Consider the following 19,267-nt stretch of genomic DNA (forward strand, 5'->3'; position numbering starts at 1 on the left):
AAAAAACCCCCCCTCCCCCCCCCCCCCCCCCCCCCCCCCCCCCCCCCCCCCCCCCCCCCCCCCCGCCCACTGCTCTCCCCTGCGGGGGCAGGAGGCAGAAGCTTGGTCCTGCAGCAGCCAAGCTTCCCTCCTCCCCCGCTTCTTCCCACAGCTTGGTGCATTCTGGCCCCTCTGCCCCTCCTCCTCCTCCCTCTCCCTGCCCGTGATGGCCCTAGCGAGGGGGAGGGGGAAGAGCGGCAACATGCACACAGCTCCGTAGAGGAGGCAGAGAGAGGTAGGGACGGAGCCTGGGGGAAGGGGGTGGAACAGGAAATATCCCTCCCAGCCCCCTGCCATGAGCCGCTCCGGGCAGGGGGCTGGGAGCACCCCCACGAGCCGAGCACCCAAGCCTTCTGCCCTGCACCCCCCCCCCACAGCCTTCTGTCCTGCACCTCCACACCCCTCCCAGCCCTCTGCCCTGACCTCGAGTCGCCCTGCTCAGCCCACTGCAGGCCTAGGTGAACAGAACCCCAGGCTGGAAGTGGGCTGAGCAGGCTGGCGGCGTAAGATCAGCATTTTAATTTAATTTTAAAGGAAGCTTCTTAAACATTTTAAAAACCTTGTTTACTTTACATACAACAATAGTTTAGTTATATAATATAGACTTATAGAGAGAGACCTTCTAAAAAACGTTAACATGTATTACCGGCACGCGAAACCTTAAATTAAAGAGAATAAAAGAAGACTCGGCACACCGCTTCTGAAAGGTTGCCAACCCCTGGGTTAAAGGATGCATTTTTGCCCCCAACTGCCTCTTTTACTCTGTTGTTTCACCATGGTGGCATTTTTTTTGGTGTGTGGGGGGGTCCTCTTGCTTGTATTTTTTTTAAGTTGGAGTATACATATAGTGTGAGCCTCTATTAGGGTGTTTTTAAAAATGGTGTTCTGAGCACCCTGATCCTAAAGTAAAATTAACAACCTTGTACATTATCCATTGTGACAAACAGACTGCAGTTCCATCAAAGATGGCTCAGGGCCTGATCCTAAGCCTCTAAATTCAGTGAAAAGACTCCTATTGACTTTAATAGGCTTTGTACAAGTGCCTAAGAAACTACCACCACCAGCCCCATGTTCCTAAAGGTAAATAAAAATTATATGGAAGTGTCCATAGAATAATATAAGGAGCCTGATGGCAAAAAATGGGAAATGGGGATTCCTGGAAATATAAGACTACTTTGACTTAATAGGTGCAACTAAACATGGCAGAAAGATAAGAAGAGGGGAATACTATAATGCCTGGCTATAAATAATAGAAAAAGGACAGACGATGCCCGAGAGGCAGGGAAATATCATTGCATCTAAAAAAATCCATAGTACCTAATGAGAGAGTTTCTGAGTAGAAAGAACCATATAATAGTGTCTGCCAGGATACAAACCCAAGTTATCTAAATGCAGATGTACCAGTAAGACTATAATAGGAGCCTGCTGGTTAGGAAGAGAGTATTTGACACAGTCTTGACTGTGATGAGAGAACAGATTCCAGGATGCTTTGGTTTGGAAAGAACAGTTATCTGCAGCCAGCGGACTGGTTTTCCGCTCCAGGGATCTGTTGGGTGGCATCTGCAGATTGGATCTTAGATTAATTTGCACTAGTTCCAGGGGGTGGACTGCACCACTCATCTTCAGAGAGAAACCCTCTGAATCCCCACATCCATAGAGGCGACTGGTTTTCATGGATATTGAGAGCTGCTACAATGACCCTCAGTGCTGTGAATGAGAAAAATCTGCTTGTACCAGCATAGGCAGCAATGAAAAACCCCAAATGGCTGCTAGCCTGGATGTTCCAGGTGTCAGAGAGCTCGGGACTGAACCAAGAGTCTGTACCTATCAGTGAGTCATGATTTCATCAATCGGAATATCGCCTTCCCGCTGCAGCCAAGGTAATAGCGCTTAAAGTGTTCTGGGTCGTAGCTCTGGGAAAATAAGTTTCTAAATAGTGAGCTAGGCCGCTGAGGGGGGCACATTTTTAGTACCGCGTGGGGGGGCGGGAACCCTTTGTTTAGTTGCTTTCCCTGGGGAAGAGCAGCCAATCAGGGCTGCTACAGGAAGCAGGCTGAGCTCTCCCTCGTCCCCTCAAAAACCAACATCATTCCTCAGAGAAGGGAGAAAGGAGCAGGCTCCACTCCCTCTTGTGAGCAATGGGGACAGGATGGTTCTCTTGCTCCTCCCTCTTCCTCCTGGTAACACTCAGCTTGGGAAGTGGAATAGGGGACCCGGCTGCAGTTCACCCTCCTCTCCCAGGCCTGGCGGGGGAGAAAAAACCCCAGCAGCTGCAGGCGGAGCAGAGACAATGGTGGGGAGGAGCAAAATTGATTGCTAGGCAGGGCTGTGGGCAGACAGACACCCCTCCCCTCCCCACCACATTTTTTTCAGACCACTCAAGCGCTGGTAGCAGTTTGAAGTTTGCATCCTTTGCCACTTTGTCAGCATTAGAGAACTGCATCTCAGCAAACTGTAGTAGAGTGACTGAACCAATGTAAGTCGCCATAGTGCTTAAGTCCACACTGGGCAGCACACAGCACCATGAATCCACACCCAGTGCAGGTTGCTGGGCCTGTGGAGTGTTGCACTCATCCCACAGCAAGGTATGATGTCTGTCTGCACCAGTTCACATTTCTGGTTTGTTCAATTGCTTGAGCTGAATGTCTCATGTGAGGGTCAGCACATGCTCCAGGAGGGGCAGAGACTATGCAGTGCTACCCCTTCACTCTACCCATGCAGATGCCACAGCAATGGACTAGGCTTCCTGAGAGGGAAGTGGATTTGATCCTATAGTTCTTTGCCATCTCTAACTGCTAGGATCATACTGGAACCCATTTGTATGTGAAAAGACACATGCAGCTGATGTCACATAGGGCTGCTTACCTGAGGCTGAGAAGGGCTGGCAGTGAAGTTAAAGGCTTTGTCTGTCCTAAAAAAGAAAGAGATCAGTAAGGTGAAGACTTTCTAAAGCTCACAGCATAAATGCTCAAACACACACACAGCAGCTTCAGAGAACTGCTCTTCAAAGCTGCATTCATGAAGCACAGGGAGGCATTAAGGCTGTGAGCTAAGCGTTAGTGGGGGACTTACACTTCTATATTTGTAAGAAGGGCTCTTTTCAAACTAGTCCTACTAGCTTTAAGCACTGGGAGAGAGAGTCAGGCCTTTCGTGCTGGGACAGGGTAGTACACGGAGCTGATCTGGAACTGGAATTTCTATTCAGAGGGAAAATATTTAACAAAAAAAAAAAAAATGAAATCAGAATAAAGAGCTGAAATTTCACAAAGTTCCTGTAAAATGAACTGTTCAATTTAAAAAAAAAAATCTATATTTTTTCATACTTTATTTTGAATTATTTATTTTATATTATACTGTGATTTATAAAATACATTTAGAAACAGACAGTTTGAAATGGAAAAATCGAAGTGTTCCATTCCAATAAAGTTAACTCTTATTAACATGCTTTGATTTAGGGTGGGACCAGATGTCCTGTTTTTATAGGGACAGTCCCGATATTTGGGGCTTAGTATTATATAGGCGCCTATTACCCCCCACCCCCCTCTCTCGATTTTTCATACTTGCTGTCTGGTCACCCTACTTTGATTCAATTCCCCTCCCCCCCAAAAAAAGGTTGTTGAAAACACATTCCTGCTGAATATTTCGAATGCGACAAATTGGCATTGTCCAATGGAAAAAATTGGACAAATTGGAGAAATGGGCTGAGGTAAACAGGATGAAGTTTAACAAAGACAAATGCAAAGTGCTCCACTTAGGAAGGAAAAATCAATTTCACACATACAGAATGGGAAAAGACTGTCTAGGAAGGAGTACGGCAGAAAGGGATCTAGGGGTTATAGTGGACCACAAGCTAAATATGAGTCAACAGTGTGATGCTGTTGCAAAAAAAGCAAACATGATTCTGGGATGCATTAACAGGTGTGTTGTGAGCAAGACACGAGAAGTCATTCTTCCGCTCTACTCTGCTCTGGTTAGGCCTCAGCTGGAGTATTGTGTCCAGTTCTGGGCGCCGCATTTTAAAAAAGATGTCGAGAAATTGGAAAGGGTCCAAAGAAGAGCAACAAGAATGATTAAAGGTCTTGAGAACATGACCTATGAAGGAAGGCTGAAAGAACTGGGTTTGTTTAGTTTGGAAAAGAGAAGACTGAGAGGGGACATGATAGCAGTTTTCAGGTATCTAAAAGGGTGTCATAAGGAGGAGGGAGAGAACTTGTTCACCTTAGCCTCTAAGGATAGAACCAGAAACAATGGGTTTAAACTGCAGCAAGGGAGGTCTAGGTTGGACATTAGGAAAAAGTTCCTAACTGTCAGGGTGGTTAAACACTGGAACAAATTGCCTAGGGAGGTTGTGGAATCTCCGTCTCTGGAGATATTTAAGAGTAGGTTAGATAAATGTCTATTAGGGATGGTCTAGGCAGTATTTGGTCCTGCCATGCGGGCAGGGGACTGGACTCGATGACCTCTCGAGGTCCCTTCCAGTCCTATAATCTATGAATCTATGAAAAAAAAGCAATGCCAAAAACATTTCAACCAGCTTTAGTGGTGCATGGAAAAAGTGATCAGCAGGAGGGGAGCAGAGGGGATCTCAGTGCTGCTTGATCATGAGATGCTGGTGCGTGGCTATGGTGTTGGTCCTGCCTAGTTCCAGAATAAGGCCTCAGAGGAGTTTGCTACACTAACTGCCTTATAGAATTATAGAAGATTAGGGTTGGAAGAGACCTCAGGAAGTCGTCTAGTCCAACCCCCTGCTCAAAGCAGGACCAACACCAACTAAATCATCCCAGCCAGGGCTTTGTCAAGTCAGGCCTCAAAAACCTCTAAGGATGGAGATTCCACCACCTCTGTAGGTAACCCATTCCAGTGCTTCACCACCCTCCTAGTGAAATAGTGTTTCCTAATATCCAACCTAGACCTCCCCCACTGCAACTTGAGACCATTACTCCTTGTTCTGTCATCTGCCACCACTGAGCCTAGCTCCATCCTCTTTGGAACCCCCCCGTGAGGTAGTTGAAGGCTGCTATCAAATCCCCCCTCACTCTTCTCTTCTGCTGACTAAATAACCCCAGTTCCCTCATATTGGCATGGGGAGGATCACACTTAAGAACATGGTGTGAGGTGAGGTGATGAGTCATCCCTGAACTAAAGCCTGATTAAGCCACATGCAGTGATGAGTCATTCTATTGTAGGCCTCAGACAATCTACAAACCAGGAGCTGGTTTACCTCTCAGAGCCGGTATAGAAGCCTCACAGGAGAAGCAACACCTCAGTTTGCCCAACATCATTTCGTGGCTAGAAGTCTCCCCTGCCTGATAGTGATGATAGACTCCACAGGCCTTAGCCTGCTCTGACTCCAGCCTTGTTCCCAGCCCTGCTCCATCCCTGCTCCTGCTTTGTTCCAAACCTGCTCTTGACTCCTGACTCCAGCTCAGACCTTTGGCTGTATACAGTTCTTGGCCCAGCTGCTACTGCACTGACCACTAGACAGGACTGCCACTGCTCCAACCATTAGGCATGGCCCTCTATATCTTGGTTTCTAACAGTTTGAGCAGCCTGACCTGTCAGGCCCAGTGGCCAAGATGGATTGTTTATGCCTGCAGGTGTCCCCAACAGTCAAAATGAAATCTCCAGGCACGCCCTCCAGAACCAAGTGGCCAGCTACAATGGGAAAATGCCTTCCTGCACTCACAGATCCCAGTGGTGCCACGTCCTTCCACACCATAAGCTGTGGTCTAAGATCCTTCTACCAAAGAGATTTGGTGGGAACCATTAGAAGTTTTGGGGGTTTCTCAATCAATGTCACTGCTGTTCCTGTTGTGCCAAGATATGTACCCAAATAACCAAAGTAAGGTAGGGCTCATCATCAGCTTACTGGCAGGCAAAGCACTGGATTAGGCATCGCCACTCCTGGAGCAGAGAGACCCGATTCTTCACAACTTTGATGAATTGGTTAGTGATTTTTTTATGTATGTTTAATGACCCAAACCATGCCTGCTCCACTGAAGTTGCCCTGCAGTTACTCAAACAAGGCCCCCGACCCATCACAGCTTAACCCACCTGTTTCTGACACCAAAGTCCTTTCTATGCCAATAATAGCTTTCACCACTAATTCCATCCATCCGTACCACTAATTTCCCGTGGCCCTGCGGCTTCTTATTTGGTTCAACATCTCCACTGCATCCGAGAGGAATTAAAATCACACAAACTCAGCCAAGGAGGACTACAAATGATATGCCGAAATCCGTTGACAGGACCCTCCCATGGTGGTTGGAGACAAGGTATGGCTCTCAACTCAACACATGGATACCTCCCAACCCTCAAAGAAACTAGACCACCATCATCTTGGCCCATTCCAGACCATTCAACAGATCAAGATGGTGGCCTTCAAGCTCCAGTTACCCCATACTATGAAGATACAGCTGGCATGTTTGCTTATTGAATAAATATGTGGATAACTCCTTTCCCAGATGCAAAAAACAACCTCCACCCCTCCTGTCACAGTTCAGGGGAAGGAAGAATACTAGGTGGAACAGATCCTAGATTTTAAGCTCCTCCAAGGATAAAGCATGTACCTCATGGACTGGAAACAGTATGGCTCAGCCGACCATTTGTGGGAACTGGCTAGTAACATGCATGCACCCGACCTCTTTCAGGAATTCTATTGATTGTCTCCAGAAAAGCTGGGCCCAAGGATGTTGGGGAAGCATCCTTGATGGGGAGGTGATGTGAGGAGTTAGAGCCTAATTAAGCCACATGCAGTGATAAGTCATTTCTGTGATAGGCTCCAGCCAATTTACAAGCCAGGAGCTGGTCTAGTGGCTCTCAGGGTAGGTATAAGTCTCACAGGAGAAACAGCATCATCATCACGTCATAGCTTGATCTCTCCCCTGCCTGGTAATGGCGACAAACTTCACAGGCTTAGCCTGCTCCATCCCTGTTCTTGCTCCAGCCCTGTTCCTAGCCCGGCTCCTCCTTTGTTCCAAACCTGCTCTTGACTCTGGCTTTGACCTCTGGCTCCAATTCCTGGCCCGGCTGCCACAGCACCAACCACTAGGCTTGACCCTCTACATCTCAGTTTCTAATATTTGGCAGCTTAGTTGGAGAATCGCATCAGCAGAAGTTTTCAGATGTTGGCGACTGTGCAACAAGTGTTTCTGCGAGTTCTCCAGCTCTTGGGTTAGAAATACTGTGGGACTAGCCTCCTTAATGTGTGCATTGTTTAAGCACACAGGAAGGACACTGTTTGGTTCTAGGACTGATTTCATTTTCTCCTGCTCATTCAGAATCCCAGCATAATACAAGGCAATATGCAGTGTTAATCAAAAGGCTAAGAATTCATTTCCATTCAGTCTAAGAGCAAGCATGAGTGCACGCACATGAGCATGGTAGATATGCACTTTTCAAGTGTTGCGTTTTAGTCCAGAAATTAAAGGGTTAATTATCTCACTGTGTATGCAGATGGGCTGACATGCAGTTCAAGTGAGCTACTGTAGTCCCTTTAAAGAAGTGTCTGGGGAGAGGAAAAGGTGGCACAAGGTTGGTGCTAATGTTTTGGGTGGCATTATCTGTGTTTAAGTTTGGATATGGAGCAGCTAAAGTGCTGTTCTGTATCATAGTTTTAATCTAGATCAATCCTTGGAAATTTTAATAAAGTTAACAATTCTGTTGAGCAATCAAAGTGGATTTGAGCAAAGCTTTGGAATTCTGTAGATTCTGCCCTGGCAGAGGATATATTCAATTATCTAGATCATCTGTCCTATTTCAAACCGTCATCTGTTTATTCTGTAGAATTTGGGAATCAGAGGCCACAGGAACCCAACTGTTCACAGCTTTTTCATGGAAAATAGAGGAACAGGATTATCCTGGATTATTTTGTGTGAACAATATCACTGACTTTTCTCAGAACCTGTCCACTTAAATGGCAGAGTAAAATTTAGGGCGTGTGTGTGTGTATGTGTAAGTATTTGAGAGGAAATAAACATTTTGAAGAGCAACTTAGAGAGTTAAGAGAAATGTGCATTTTCCTTCCTCTTCATCGGTACTGAAGTATTTTATATTCCCTGGTCTACAGATTGAGAAACTGAGGCACACACAGGGGATGTGACAAGCGCACAGCAAATCAGTGGCAGAACCAGATGAGAGCTCATGATTGCCTGACTCCCCACTATGTGCCCACCTCCAGGCTATGCTGGCCCCAGTATTCGCAGTCAGCCAGGTTCCCAGCTCTTTGTCCTATGGCCACAGCACAGTGGGATGACAGACAAACTGGATGCAGCGTTTGGAGCCGCAGAGGTTCAGGCTGTGAGTGAGAGAACAGAAGAACTTGTACTCCTGGGAGGAGCCCCCTCTCACCACCACACAGAGGTTGCTTGGCTTAGCTAGCCCACAGCCAGTCTCATCTTGGCCATGCAGCCAGGGCCTGACTTGGCCCTGGCTCCCCTCCTCCTTTTCCCCAGGCCATTGCAGGCAGGGCCGGCTCTGGTTTTTTGGCCGCCCCAAGCAAAAAAAAAAAAAAAAAAAAACCTACGGCGCGGCCGGAGCGCAGGTGCAGGGGGACCGGACCGGCTGGTGGGGGGACGGGGAGGGAGCGGGCAGGAGAGAGAGAGAGAAGGGGGCGGCCAGGGCTACAGCAGGGGCACTGCCACGCGGCCCCTCACGCTGCGCCGCCTCCTGCCATGAGGGCTCCGCTCCGTTCGGCGGGAAGGGAAGGAAGAGGACTGCCCTGCAGGGCGCTCTGGTTCACCGCGCCGCCGCCCCCTACAGGGCGGCTGGAGCGGAACAAGAACAAAAAAAATAAAATGAAATAAAATAAAGCGGTCGTGCCACCCTAGGATTGGGCGGAATGCCGCCTCAAACAATCTGCCGCCCCAAGCACCAGCTTGCTCAGCTGGTGCCTGGAGCCGGCCCTGATTGCAGGGCACATTTCCAGACACAAAGGGATCCTTCTCACACACCCAGCTTTGAAGCTTCCCCCACAGCTCACTCGGGGAGCCCCCATGCCACAAAAGAGTAGCAAGGAGAGCCCGCCTCATTTTCTGTTAGTGACCCCTCCCCCAATCAACAGTCCCAGCAGGCTCCCCGCATTTGGCCTTGCATCTCCCTCCCCCTGCATCAGCCCATCTGAGAGCATCTCTGACAGCAGCAGTGCTGAAAATAATCCTAGCCTAAATTGTCCCCCCCTCTGCAGACATACTCATGGAGGGGCCAAGAAACTGACACAGCTTACCTTCGTGGGAGTGGGGACTTCCCCCGTAACCCCAGCCTACAGAAGAAAGCAGGGTAGCTGGTACACAGACCCCACAGATCTCAGAGCTCCATGGGGACACAAAGCCGTCTGCATAGAAGTCCTCTGGTTCTATGCCACCTCTCTGCCAGCACTGGTTCATCGGAGCTGCTCTGCCGGGGATTCCCTCGTGGAGCAGAGCCCCTGACTTTCCATTGGAACCATGCCACCTCTGGCTGTCCCAGCAAGTGTCAGAGAAAGATATGCTTCCTTCCCATTGCCTATCCCATTTCCACTCAGATCCCCGTAGACCGACAGGAATCTTGCTCAGGAAGATGCAGGGAACCCTGCTACCAAAGCAGCTGATGCTTTCCCACCCCATACACATTGGAAGGAACTCCCCTCTGAGCACTGATCCCAAGGATATGAACTGACTCCCTATTTCTTTTGAGAAATAAATGCGCAGGCTCCTGATGGCCTGGGTGCTCTAGCTGAGCACTCTGCCAATCAGCACCTACTGCACAATGACAAACTCCGAGCTCAATTTAAACTAAAGAAAAAATAGTGCAGAAGGTCACGAGTCAGACTGGGGATGGATTTCGGTAGAAGACAGGAGAATGTTATGCTCAGGTTTCAATAGAAGTAATCAGACCTCATGCTTCAGGGCCCCAGGTCATCGGTGCAGCAGTCAGGAAGGAATCCCCTATCCACACAACAGTGCATAGCTATTGAGGTGAATTATGGGCAGATTTCACCTTACTCTGAATCAGGTGTTGGCCACTGCTGGGAATTGAATATTGGTCAAATGGAACCCTAGTCGTCTCTGGTGTGGCACCTCCATTGCCACCCTGAGAGGAGGTGTGTGCATCTTGTGCTGTATCAGGCAGGCAAGGAGTTAATTCCCTTCAAAGAGAGCCTGACAGAAGGCATGCCCTACCTGGGGGCTCTAACTTAGTCCACTTGCTGGAGAGAAGAGTTCCACCTAATCTCATCAGGCCAGCTATTTAAGCAGGAAGAGGGAGTAACTTGGGGGGTTCCTAGAAGGAAGGAGGAAGTGACCTGTCCCTTTCCTTCTAGTCCAAAGAGGCAACAGAACAGGGCTGCTCCAAGCCGCAGCCCTAGGCCTGACCAGTGGGCCTGAAGTCACTGGGAAGCTGACTTCCTCCTGCCTGAGGAATGGGTTTCTCCTTATCCTGAAAGCCAGGGGACCACCTTCAGACCAAGCCCATCCAGGAGGCAGAGTCTTTCATAAAAGTGAGGATGGTGCTTCATTCCTGTAGCCCAGGGAGACAGAGCCCTAAGGCATGGTGATCCTGAGGAATGACCCGACCCACGAGATAAATGGTCTCAGCTGAGAGTCTCTGGTCCCTTGCAGCTGGAAGTGAGCCTACCTGGGGAACCAAACTCAGGAAAGCTTTAGTCTAAAACAGCAAGAGCGGGGAGGCTAGTGCCTTAGATTTTTCCCCCCGTTCAGTGCCACCATAAAAAAAAGTTTCTCATCTCATGTGTTCTCCTAGGATGTGAAGAAAGCGTAATTGAAGGCAGTATCCTTGTATCTACCTAGATGTGAGTGGGAGCAGTTTCCACCCTGTACGAGTGCGTGCACACACACACACCAATACCACTTGCACACGTTCACAAATCCTGCTTACGTGAGTTGGAAGCTCTTGAGCCTCGTGACCAGCAGCTCATACTCAATATCAAACAGTGCCATGGAAGCCACATCTACAAATATGATCTGCTCAGAGGGTCCCATCTCAGGTGTGGGTTCCGAAGGGCAGAGTGTACGGCTCACTTCCTGGTAGTTGTAGGTCCTTTGGTAACTACAGCAGACAAAAGGAAAAAAAGCCAACAGCCACCAAATAAAATGGAACAGAAAAATGCCTTCCTTCTATTCTAGCAGAGATAGACAGACCCAGGATGACAGCAGTGGCTTCAGAACCTCAGGCTGTACAAGGCCATTTCCCTGGAACTCCGCTGCAGTGCGAGTCTGCCTCAGCAAGGAGAATTGAATGGGGATTAGCATTTGGAAGCTTAACCCCAGATTGCTATGAGTCAGTTATAATATAATATATGGAGATATACCTATCTCATGGAGCTGGAAGGGTCCTTGAAAGGTCATTAAGTCCAGTCCCCTGCCTTCACTAGCAGGACTAAGTACTGATTTTGCCCCAGATCCTTAAACGGCTCCCCTCAAGGATTGAACTCATAATCCTGGGTTTAGCAGGCCAATGCTCAAACCACTGAGCTATCCCTCCCCCCTTGGGAACTAGTTTGGTGGTGGAGGCACGCATGCCTATCTATTGTGTGCTGCAGCATCATGTGGTCGAGGTGTGCTGGAGGTCAATGGTTAGGAACAATTCCAGTTCCTGAGTTGTGCAAGTGCTAGTGATGGGATGCATGTACCAGTTATAGGCCCCTCCTCTCACAGTTTATCAACTAGATGCTCTGCAGGACTTGGTGGATCACAGAGGCAGGTTCACCAACCATTGTTGGGACAAGTCCACACTGAGGGAATATTCAGAAATTCACCTCTATTTGCAAAATGCAATACAGAAATGTTCCCTCCTCCAACTGTAGTGACTTATTCTGGTGTCCCAGCCTACCATCTGCTCCCCTGGCTCATGAAGCCAGATACAGTAAAATCTTGACAAGAGCCAAGGACTATTTAACTACACCCCTCCAAGTAGCTGTAAAACAGGTGTGGTGTGTGTATATCTCACAGATTGAAATGCCTGAGGACATAGCTTGATGATTTTGAGAAGTGTCTCCCCTGTATTTTCTCAGCATGTCGTATTTTGTACAGCATTTGAGGGATGGGGGGGAGAAGAGCATGCTGGTGAATAAGAAGAGGAAGTGCAAAGGCTATCTGCCAACTGTGAGCCGCCCATAGCATGGCCAGTTGGCAGTGCGGCCAACCACAGGAGAGCCAGGGGCCAGGATGCTCTGCACATACATTTTGAAAACAGGGCATTGCTAAGTTGAATCAATCTGTTCAATTTACCTTGCCAATGGGAAATGTCAATCATTTTGACCAAGAGAAAATTCACAAGTTGGATGCCAGCAATTGTGAGTCCATGGGAAATTTAAACAAGCCACCGCACCAAGTATTCCTAGACTTACAGTAAAATGGTGAGATTTAGCAACTGGGGAAGGAGGGACAACCTGCCTGTTACAAACTGCAAAGAGAATCTCTGCCACTTACAGGCCTCGAAAAATCAGAGGGACTTGCCATGACAGGACCCCCTTCTGCTGGCGAACTACAAACAGGATGGGATACTGCAGGTCCTCAGAGTCACTCTTTACATACACCCGCACTGCATCCACCTGTGGGAAGACAGATGGAAAGGCAAGTGTTAGTAGAAACTACACAACATGCTGCCCCAGTCCCTTCACTCCCTTGTTCTGTTATTCCCTGGCAGCACGCAGGGATTTAGCAGAAGCTACAGCTTGCTGTTTCCTCACCCAGCAGCAGAGGGGAGCGTTTGAAGGGGTCCCAGCAGAGGTAGGTTTTAAGAAGGGAGAAGGTGGCAGCATCACAAAGTTTGATGGGGAGTTTTCCCTGGGTTTCCCCACACATAGGGGGTGGCATGGGAGAAGCATACGAGTGCTTGAGGGAGGAGTGACTAGTCAAGGCGGGTGTCATTGGCAAAGCAAAGGCAGGGGTCTCAGCGAGTTAGATTCAGAGGTCGGCCTGGACAATAATGCTCCAGAAATAGCCAGCACCTCTTATGAGCCATCATCTCATCAATGAACAGTGCCTAGTCACTACTGCCAGTTTGAAAGTGTTACACCAAGTACCAGATTGACCAGTCAGGTCTGCACCATCCCCAAACATCCCCCAGGGCCCTGATTACAGTGCCAACCCCACTCCTGAGCGGGAGAGGGGGAGGAGGGAGAGCAGGCTGTGATTGACAGATTTCCCCCAGAGCCCGAGAAAGAGACTCAAACTCCCAGAGCCTCAAGCCCAAACTGACTCTTGAACCCTCAATGGGGCAAAATAGGACTGTAAGTCTCACAGAGAAGCAAAATAGCCTAGCTATGGGGAAGTGATTTTGCCAGTAAGATGACAGTGGCAGAGCCAGATTGACCTCAGTTTCCTGAATCCCAGTGCTTGTAACACAAGACCTGCCTGTCTCCTAGAGATCACGCTGGGGCAGGGGCAGGGGCAAGGGGCATTCTCTCTATATATAGACACCTGGCCACATCCAATAGTGACTTGCCTAGCAGGGATGAGGATGAAACCCCACTCTCCTGGATACCAGTCCAATCCTTACCCATGGGATCATCCTTTTTCTTCCTGCAGGCAGAGCCGGCTCTAGGCCCTAGCAAACCAAGCATGTGCTTGGGGCGGCACATTTTCAGGGGCAGCATTCCAACCTTTTTTTTTGCTTCGGCAAAAGCCTAGAGCCGGCCCTGGTAACAGCAGTGCATCGTGCGCGGGGGGCACCCTGGGGGCGCTGCGGTTTGCGCCACGGGGGAGCAGCACCCGCACCTTGTGGCTGGGCTGGGCAGGCTCTGAGCGGGGGACACTCGGGCTGGGGGCCGCCCCACGGGGCGCACGGAGCCACCTGCAGGTGTCGCAGGGCGGCCGCCCCCCAGCGCCGCAGCCGGGGCTGGGCGAAGCAGCCCAAGCTGCCCAGGAACTGCGGCAGGGCAGCCAGAAGCAGCAGCAGCAGGGCCATTGAGGTTGGGACCCTGCCGTGCGGGTTCCGCGTCCTGCTCTCCGGGGCTTCGCTCCCTCTGGGGCTACCCTGCAACATTTTTTTGCTTGGGGTGGCAAAAAACCTAAACCCGGCCCTGCCTGCAGGCCCCCGTCTCATGCACTAACTACACACAATCGCTGTGATGGAATTCAGTCACATACAGCCAGGGTCAGATTATGACATTCTGAGGCCCTAAGCTATGTCAAGAGGCCCAATACCATAAAAAAAAAAAAAGGAATTTATTATTTTCAGAGAAAGGATTGAATTTATAAACATGAAAGCTTTATATTTGCATATATACAAGGCGAAGTTGTAAAAATAGAATAATAATCTTCATTTTCAGCATCCCTCTCTGTAACAATGACATCATGACAAAAATAAATTTTAGACAAATTCCTTTGGACTAATTGCATCTGTAAGTAAAGTAGAAGTAAATAATATAATATAAAAAGTACAAAATAAAAAAAAATACAGTAAATAATACAATTTACTAGACGAATTCTCAGGAAATTTCTCTTCTCTGTTAGGGCATCTAAATTGTGGAATTCCTTGTCTGAATACATAGTGATATTCTTAGAGAATATATAAATGGCAATACAGGATACAAGAAGCAATAGAAGATATAGGATGCAGATAACCCACAAGCTTAAAGCTCAACTATTAGTCAAATTGATATAAATTAGGGCTGTTGATTAATCACAGTTAACTCACGCGATTAACTCAAAAATCACGATTTAAAAAATTAATCACAATTAATTGCACTGTTAAACAATAGAATACCAATTGGAATTTATTAAATATTTTTGGATGTTTTCTACATTTTCAAATATATTGATTTCTATTAGAACACAGAATACAAAGTGTACAGTGCTCACTTTATAGTATCATTTTTTATTACAAATATTTGCACTGTAAAAATGATAAACAAAAGAAATAGTATTTTTAAATTCACCTCATACAAGTATTGTAGTGCAATCTCTTTATCATGAAAGTGTAACTTACAAATGTAGATTTTTTTTTGTTACATTACTGCACTCAAAAACAAAACAACGTAAAACGTTAGAGCTTACAAGTCCACTCAGTTCTACTTCTTCAGCCAATCGCTCAGACAAACAAGTTTGTTTACATTTACAGGAGATACTGCTTCTTATTTACAGTGTCACCTGAAAGTGAGAACAGGCGTTTGTATGGCACTTTTGTAGGTGGCATTGTAAGGTATTAACGTGCCAGATATGCTAAATATTCATATGCCCCTTCATGCTTCGACCACCATTCCAGAAGACATGCTGATGATGCTCGTTAAAAAAATAATGCATTAATCAAATTTGTGACTGAACTCCTTGGGAGGAGAACTGTATGTCTCCTGTTCTGTTTTACCCGCATTCTGCAATATATTTCATATTATAGCAGTCTCGGATGATGACCCAGCATGTTTGTTTTAAGAACACTTTCACGGCAGATTTGACAAAATGCAAAGAAGGTACCAATGTGAGATTTCTAAAAATAGGTACAGCACTTGAGCCAAGGTTTAAGAATCTGAAGTGCCATCAGAGGTGGAAATGGGCCAGTAAGGGTCAGTACGGTGTACCAGTAAGAAGTGGCTGCCAGTACCAGCCCGTACACAGCTGACATTAAAGCGGTGCTGCAGCAATGCTTTAATGTCACTGGCCCTCCCTCCCCCCCTCCCCCCCGTTGGCAGCCCTGCTGGCCACCAATGGGGGGGGCAAAAGGGGCAGCTGCCCCAAGGCCTGTCGATTTAAAAGGGCCCGGGGCTCCCAGCCACCACGGCAGCAGCCGGAGCCCCAGACCCTTTAAATCACCACCAGAGCCCCAGGCGGCTTGGGCCAGGCACCACGGAAGGGCTGGCTGGGGGAGGCTGACCCCCAGCCCCACCTCTTCTGCCCGAGACCCCGCCCCTGTACCAGCAAGTCTTTTATGTTACTTTCACCCCTGAATGCCATCCAAAATCTGAGAGGGACAAGGTGTGGAGCATGCTTTCAGAAGTCTTAAAAGAGCAACACTCCGATGCGGAAACTACAGAACCCGAACCACCAAAAAAGAAAATCAACCTTCTACTGGTGGCATTGGACTCAGATGATGAAAATGAACATGCATTGATCAGCACTGCTTTGGGTCGTTATCGAGTAGAACCTGTCATCAGCCTGGACGCATGTCCTGTGGAATGGTGGTTGAAGCATGAAGGGACATATGAATCTTTAGCGCATCTGGCACGTAAATATCTTGCGACCCCTTCTACCACAATGACATGCGAACATCTGTTCTCACTTTCAGACGACATTGTAAACAAGAAGTGGGCAGCATTATCTCCTGCAAATTGTAACCAAACTTGTTAGTCTGAGCAATTGGCTGAAGTAGGACTGAGTGGACTTGTAGGCTCTAAAGTTTTACATTGTTTTATTTTTGAATGCAGTAATTTTTGTACATAATTCTACATTTGTAAGTTCAACTTTCATGATAAAGAGATTGCACTACAGTACTTGTATGAGGTGAATTGAAAAATACGATTTTTTATTTTTTACAGTGCAAATATTTGTAATCAAAAATAAATATAAAGTGAGCATGGTAAACTTTGTATTCTGTGTTGTAATTGAAATCAATATATTTGAAAGTGTAGAAAACATCCAAAATATTTAAATAAATGGTATTCTATTATTGTTTAACAGCATGATTAATCGTGCAATTAATTTTATTAATCGCTTGACAGCCCTAATATGAATTACACCCAGGTAATAAGCAAACCATCAGAAAATTGTATGCAGGTTGTATTTTTCCAATAAATTTATTTGTTTTGTTTTTATAGAAGGTTATGATGAATTACCTAATATTGGTACTAAAATTAGTAGCAGAAAGTTTTTATTGAAACCAGTAAAAAATTGTACTCTCTCTCTCTCTCTCTCTATATATATATATATATACACACACACACACACATACACACACACACACCAACAACAAATAATATATATATATATGCCAAAAACCTGTGTTATTTTACCAGGATATTTCTGTGAAAGTTAGTGCTATTTTGTCTCTGTTCTCACAGGAAAACAAGAGAGGATATATAATTTTTTTTACATCATGAGTGAGGAAAATTATCCTTCTTTTCATAAATGAAAAAACTTTTGATTAATTTTGTTAGTTTATCCAGATTATAAAGTATATTTACAAATGTTTATTCCAATTTAATTTTCGCTACGAAACAATGAATTGTTGGGATTTTTCTTTTGCCATACTATAAAAATACAATATATTATGCATAGGATATGTGATTTATAAGTCTATATAAGAATTTTTACATAACATACTACCTATAATAAAATATTATCTTACACGTTCCAAACCTGCCGAGCAGAAAATCCCAGTCTTTTTTCTAGGCAGACATCTCTCTTTGCATTCGCTTCTCTATCCTCTGTCTCCCCCAGGACCACTAATTAATCTTGAGTAAACACCTTGGACACACGGAGTGACAACAAGCTATATGCGCGAAGAGAAAGAAATAATTTACCAGAAAAAAAAGGACTGGTAATCTCTAGACAGGCATTGAGAAAGTGAGAAAAACTAGCCTATATTCAAGCAAATATATTGAATATTCTAGGCTTTAATAGCCTATAAATCATATATGCACATAGTTTGAAATAACTTGCTCAGCAAGTACTCAGAATACTTTGATATATATGTATATCTTCCTTCACTTCTCTCAAAACCCTCTATTTATCCTTTCATCATCACTCTCCGATATTTACTGTGAAGGTTCCCGAAACTGACAGAGGGAAGCCATCACAAATTTATCCTCCTCAAGATCCACTCGACCCAAGTCCATAAGACGATCACCTGCAAACACAATCATGTGAAGCATGGATAGTTCATGAAACAGCAAGTGGCGTGCGCACTAAAATACACAGTTGTACGCATGTACAAATCAAAAGAAGAAAGAACACTAACATACGAGTATGAGCTTGGCAGGATTGCTTCACAACGCTGGCATCTCCGACCTCACATTTCCCCCCGATTTTATCGGCAGTGAAATTATTTATTTATTTAAATAAGTTATGAAGGCGTGGTCAGAATTTTACCAGTAGCTGGCCAACAAAACGCTGCCTTAGCAGCTTAGACTGATAGCAGACTTATTCATAGAAATACTAATTTTACAAGTGCAATTATCATTTTTAATCTCAGTCCTGGCCTCCTGCCTGTCAATAATGAACAATTAGTGAAGGGTTAGGGTAGGATAAGGGTATTGGTGTATCCAGATGTGTATGTTTTTGTCATATTTGAATGAAAATATTTATATAGAAGATTCTCTCTCTTTTTCCCATATCTCCTTTATTTCTCAACTGATTTTGATAAAACTTGAAATGGAGTCAGTCAGTTTTTTCTTTTTCAGAGGCCCCTCATATTGCGAGGCCCTAAGCTGTAGCTTAGTTATCTTATACCTTAATCCAGCCCCGCATACAGCTATTTGCCAGGCCAACTCAGCTGAGCCTCTCACGGGGCTCTGGGGAGGTCAGTTTTCAGATAGCGTAGCCAAGCACAAAGATTTTGTCTAAATGTAACAAGATGCAGGGTGGATAAGGGTTGATTCTACTATATGGAGGGACTGGAATTCTATTGTGGGCTCTACCATGATGACCTTTTGAAATCTCTGTTGTCCTTATTTGTCCCATATGTATAACGGGTTATTGATACTTGCTTCTCCTAGGTCAAAGGGTATTTTTTTCAAAAGAAGATGTCAGCATAACCTACTGCTTGAATGAGTGTTGTGTGTTCCCCTGTAATGGCTGGCCAATGTAGGAGGAGAAGAGACTATTGTTGCTGACAAGTAAAAGAAATTACTACTTTAGCTCCAGGGGCTGAGGTGAGTGCTGTGGTATGGAAGGCACTGGATTCAAACCTTGCTTTGAGAAGCATTTTGCCTGGCCCTGCTCATGTTTGCTGGGAACCTGGTGCAAAGTTCTTTCAAGAAGCTGCATGAAGTGCTGACACAAGTTAGTGAACATTAGGTGATAGTGATCAAAGCTTTTGAAATAATAGTTAACCAAGCACAGCCTGTTCCAACTTGAAAATCCCTCAGGATTTAGCCACCAGGACAACAACAGGCCCCTCAGCCATACTTCATCTTTCTATACCTAAGAGCTAGACCTGTAAAAAGTGCCCACCCCATAATGGCAATAGCATACCCAATAGCAGGGCACCGAAGGACAGGGAGACTGAGATAATGGCCTGCACTTTAGTTCAAGTCTTTACAGATCATGCCCAAAACACAGGTTTACAACTGCATGTA

At 46.3% G+C, this 19,267-nt stretch overlaps 1 protein-coding gene across 2 annotated transcripts in view; it reads right to left on the bottom strand.

The window, feature by feature from the left end:
• SIDT1 (SID1 transmembrane family member 1) overlaps nucleotides 1-19,267 on the bottom strand; it is a 100,295-nt gene that overhangs the window by 53,057 nt on the left and 27,971 nt on the right. For both annotated transcript variants that reach the window (XM_034788177.1, XM_034788168.1), the window contains exons 2-4: nucleotides 12,465-12,586; nucleotides 10,912-11,082; nucleotides 2,905-2,950 (exon numbers count right to left, since the gene is read on the bottom strand). In XM_034788177.1, the coding sequence (XP_034644068.1) occupies nucleotides 2,905-2,950; nucleotides 10,912-11,082; nucleotides 12,465-12,586 (339 nt within the window). The remainder of the gene's footprint in view (nucleotides 1-2,904; nucleotides 2,951-10,911; nucleotides 11,083-12,464; nucleotides 12,587-19,267) is intronic.

Source organism: Trachemys scripta, chromosome 1, assembly GCF_013100865.1.
Source record: "Trachemys scripta elegans isolate TJP31775 chromosome 1, CAS_Tse_1.0, whole genome shotgun sequence".
Lineage (NCBI taxonomy): Eukaryota > Metazoa > Chordata > Testudines > Emydidae > Trachemys > Trachemys scripta.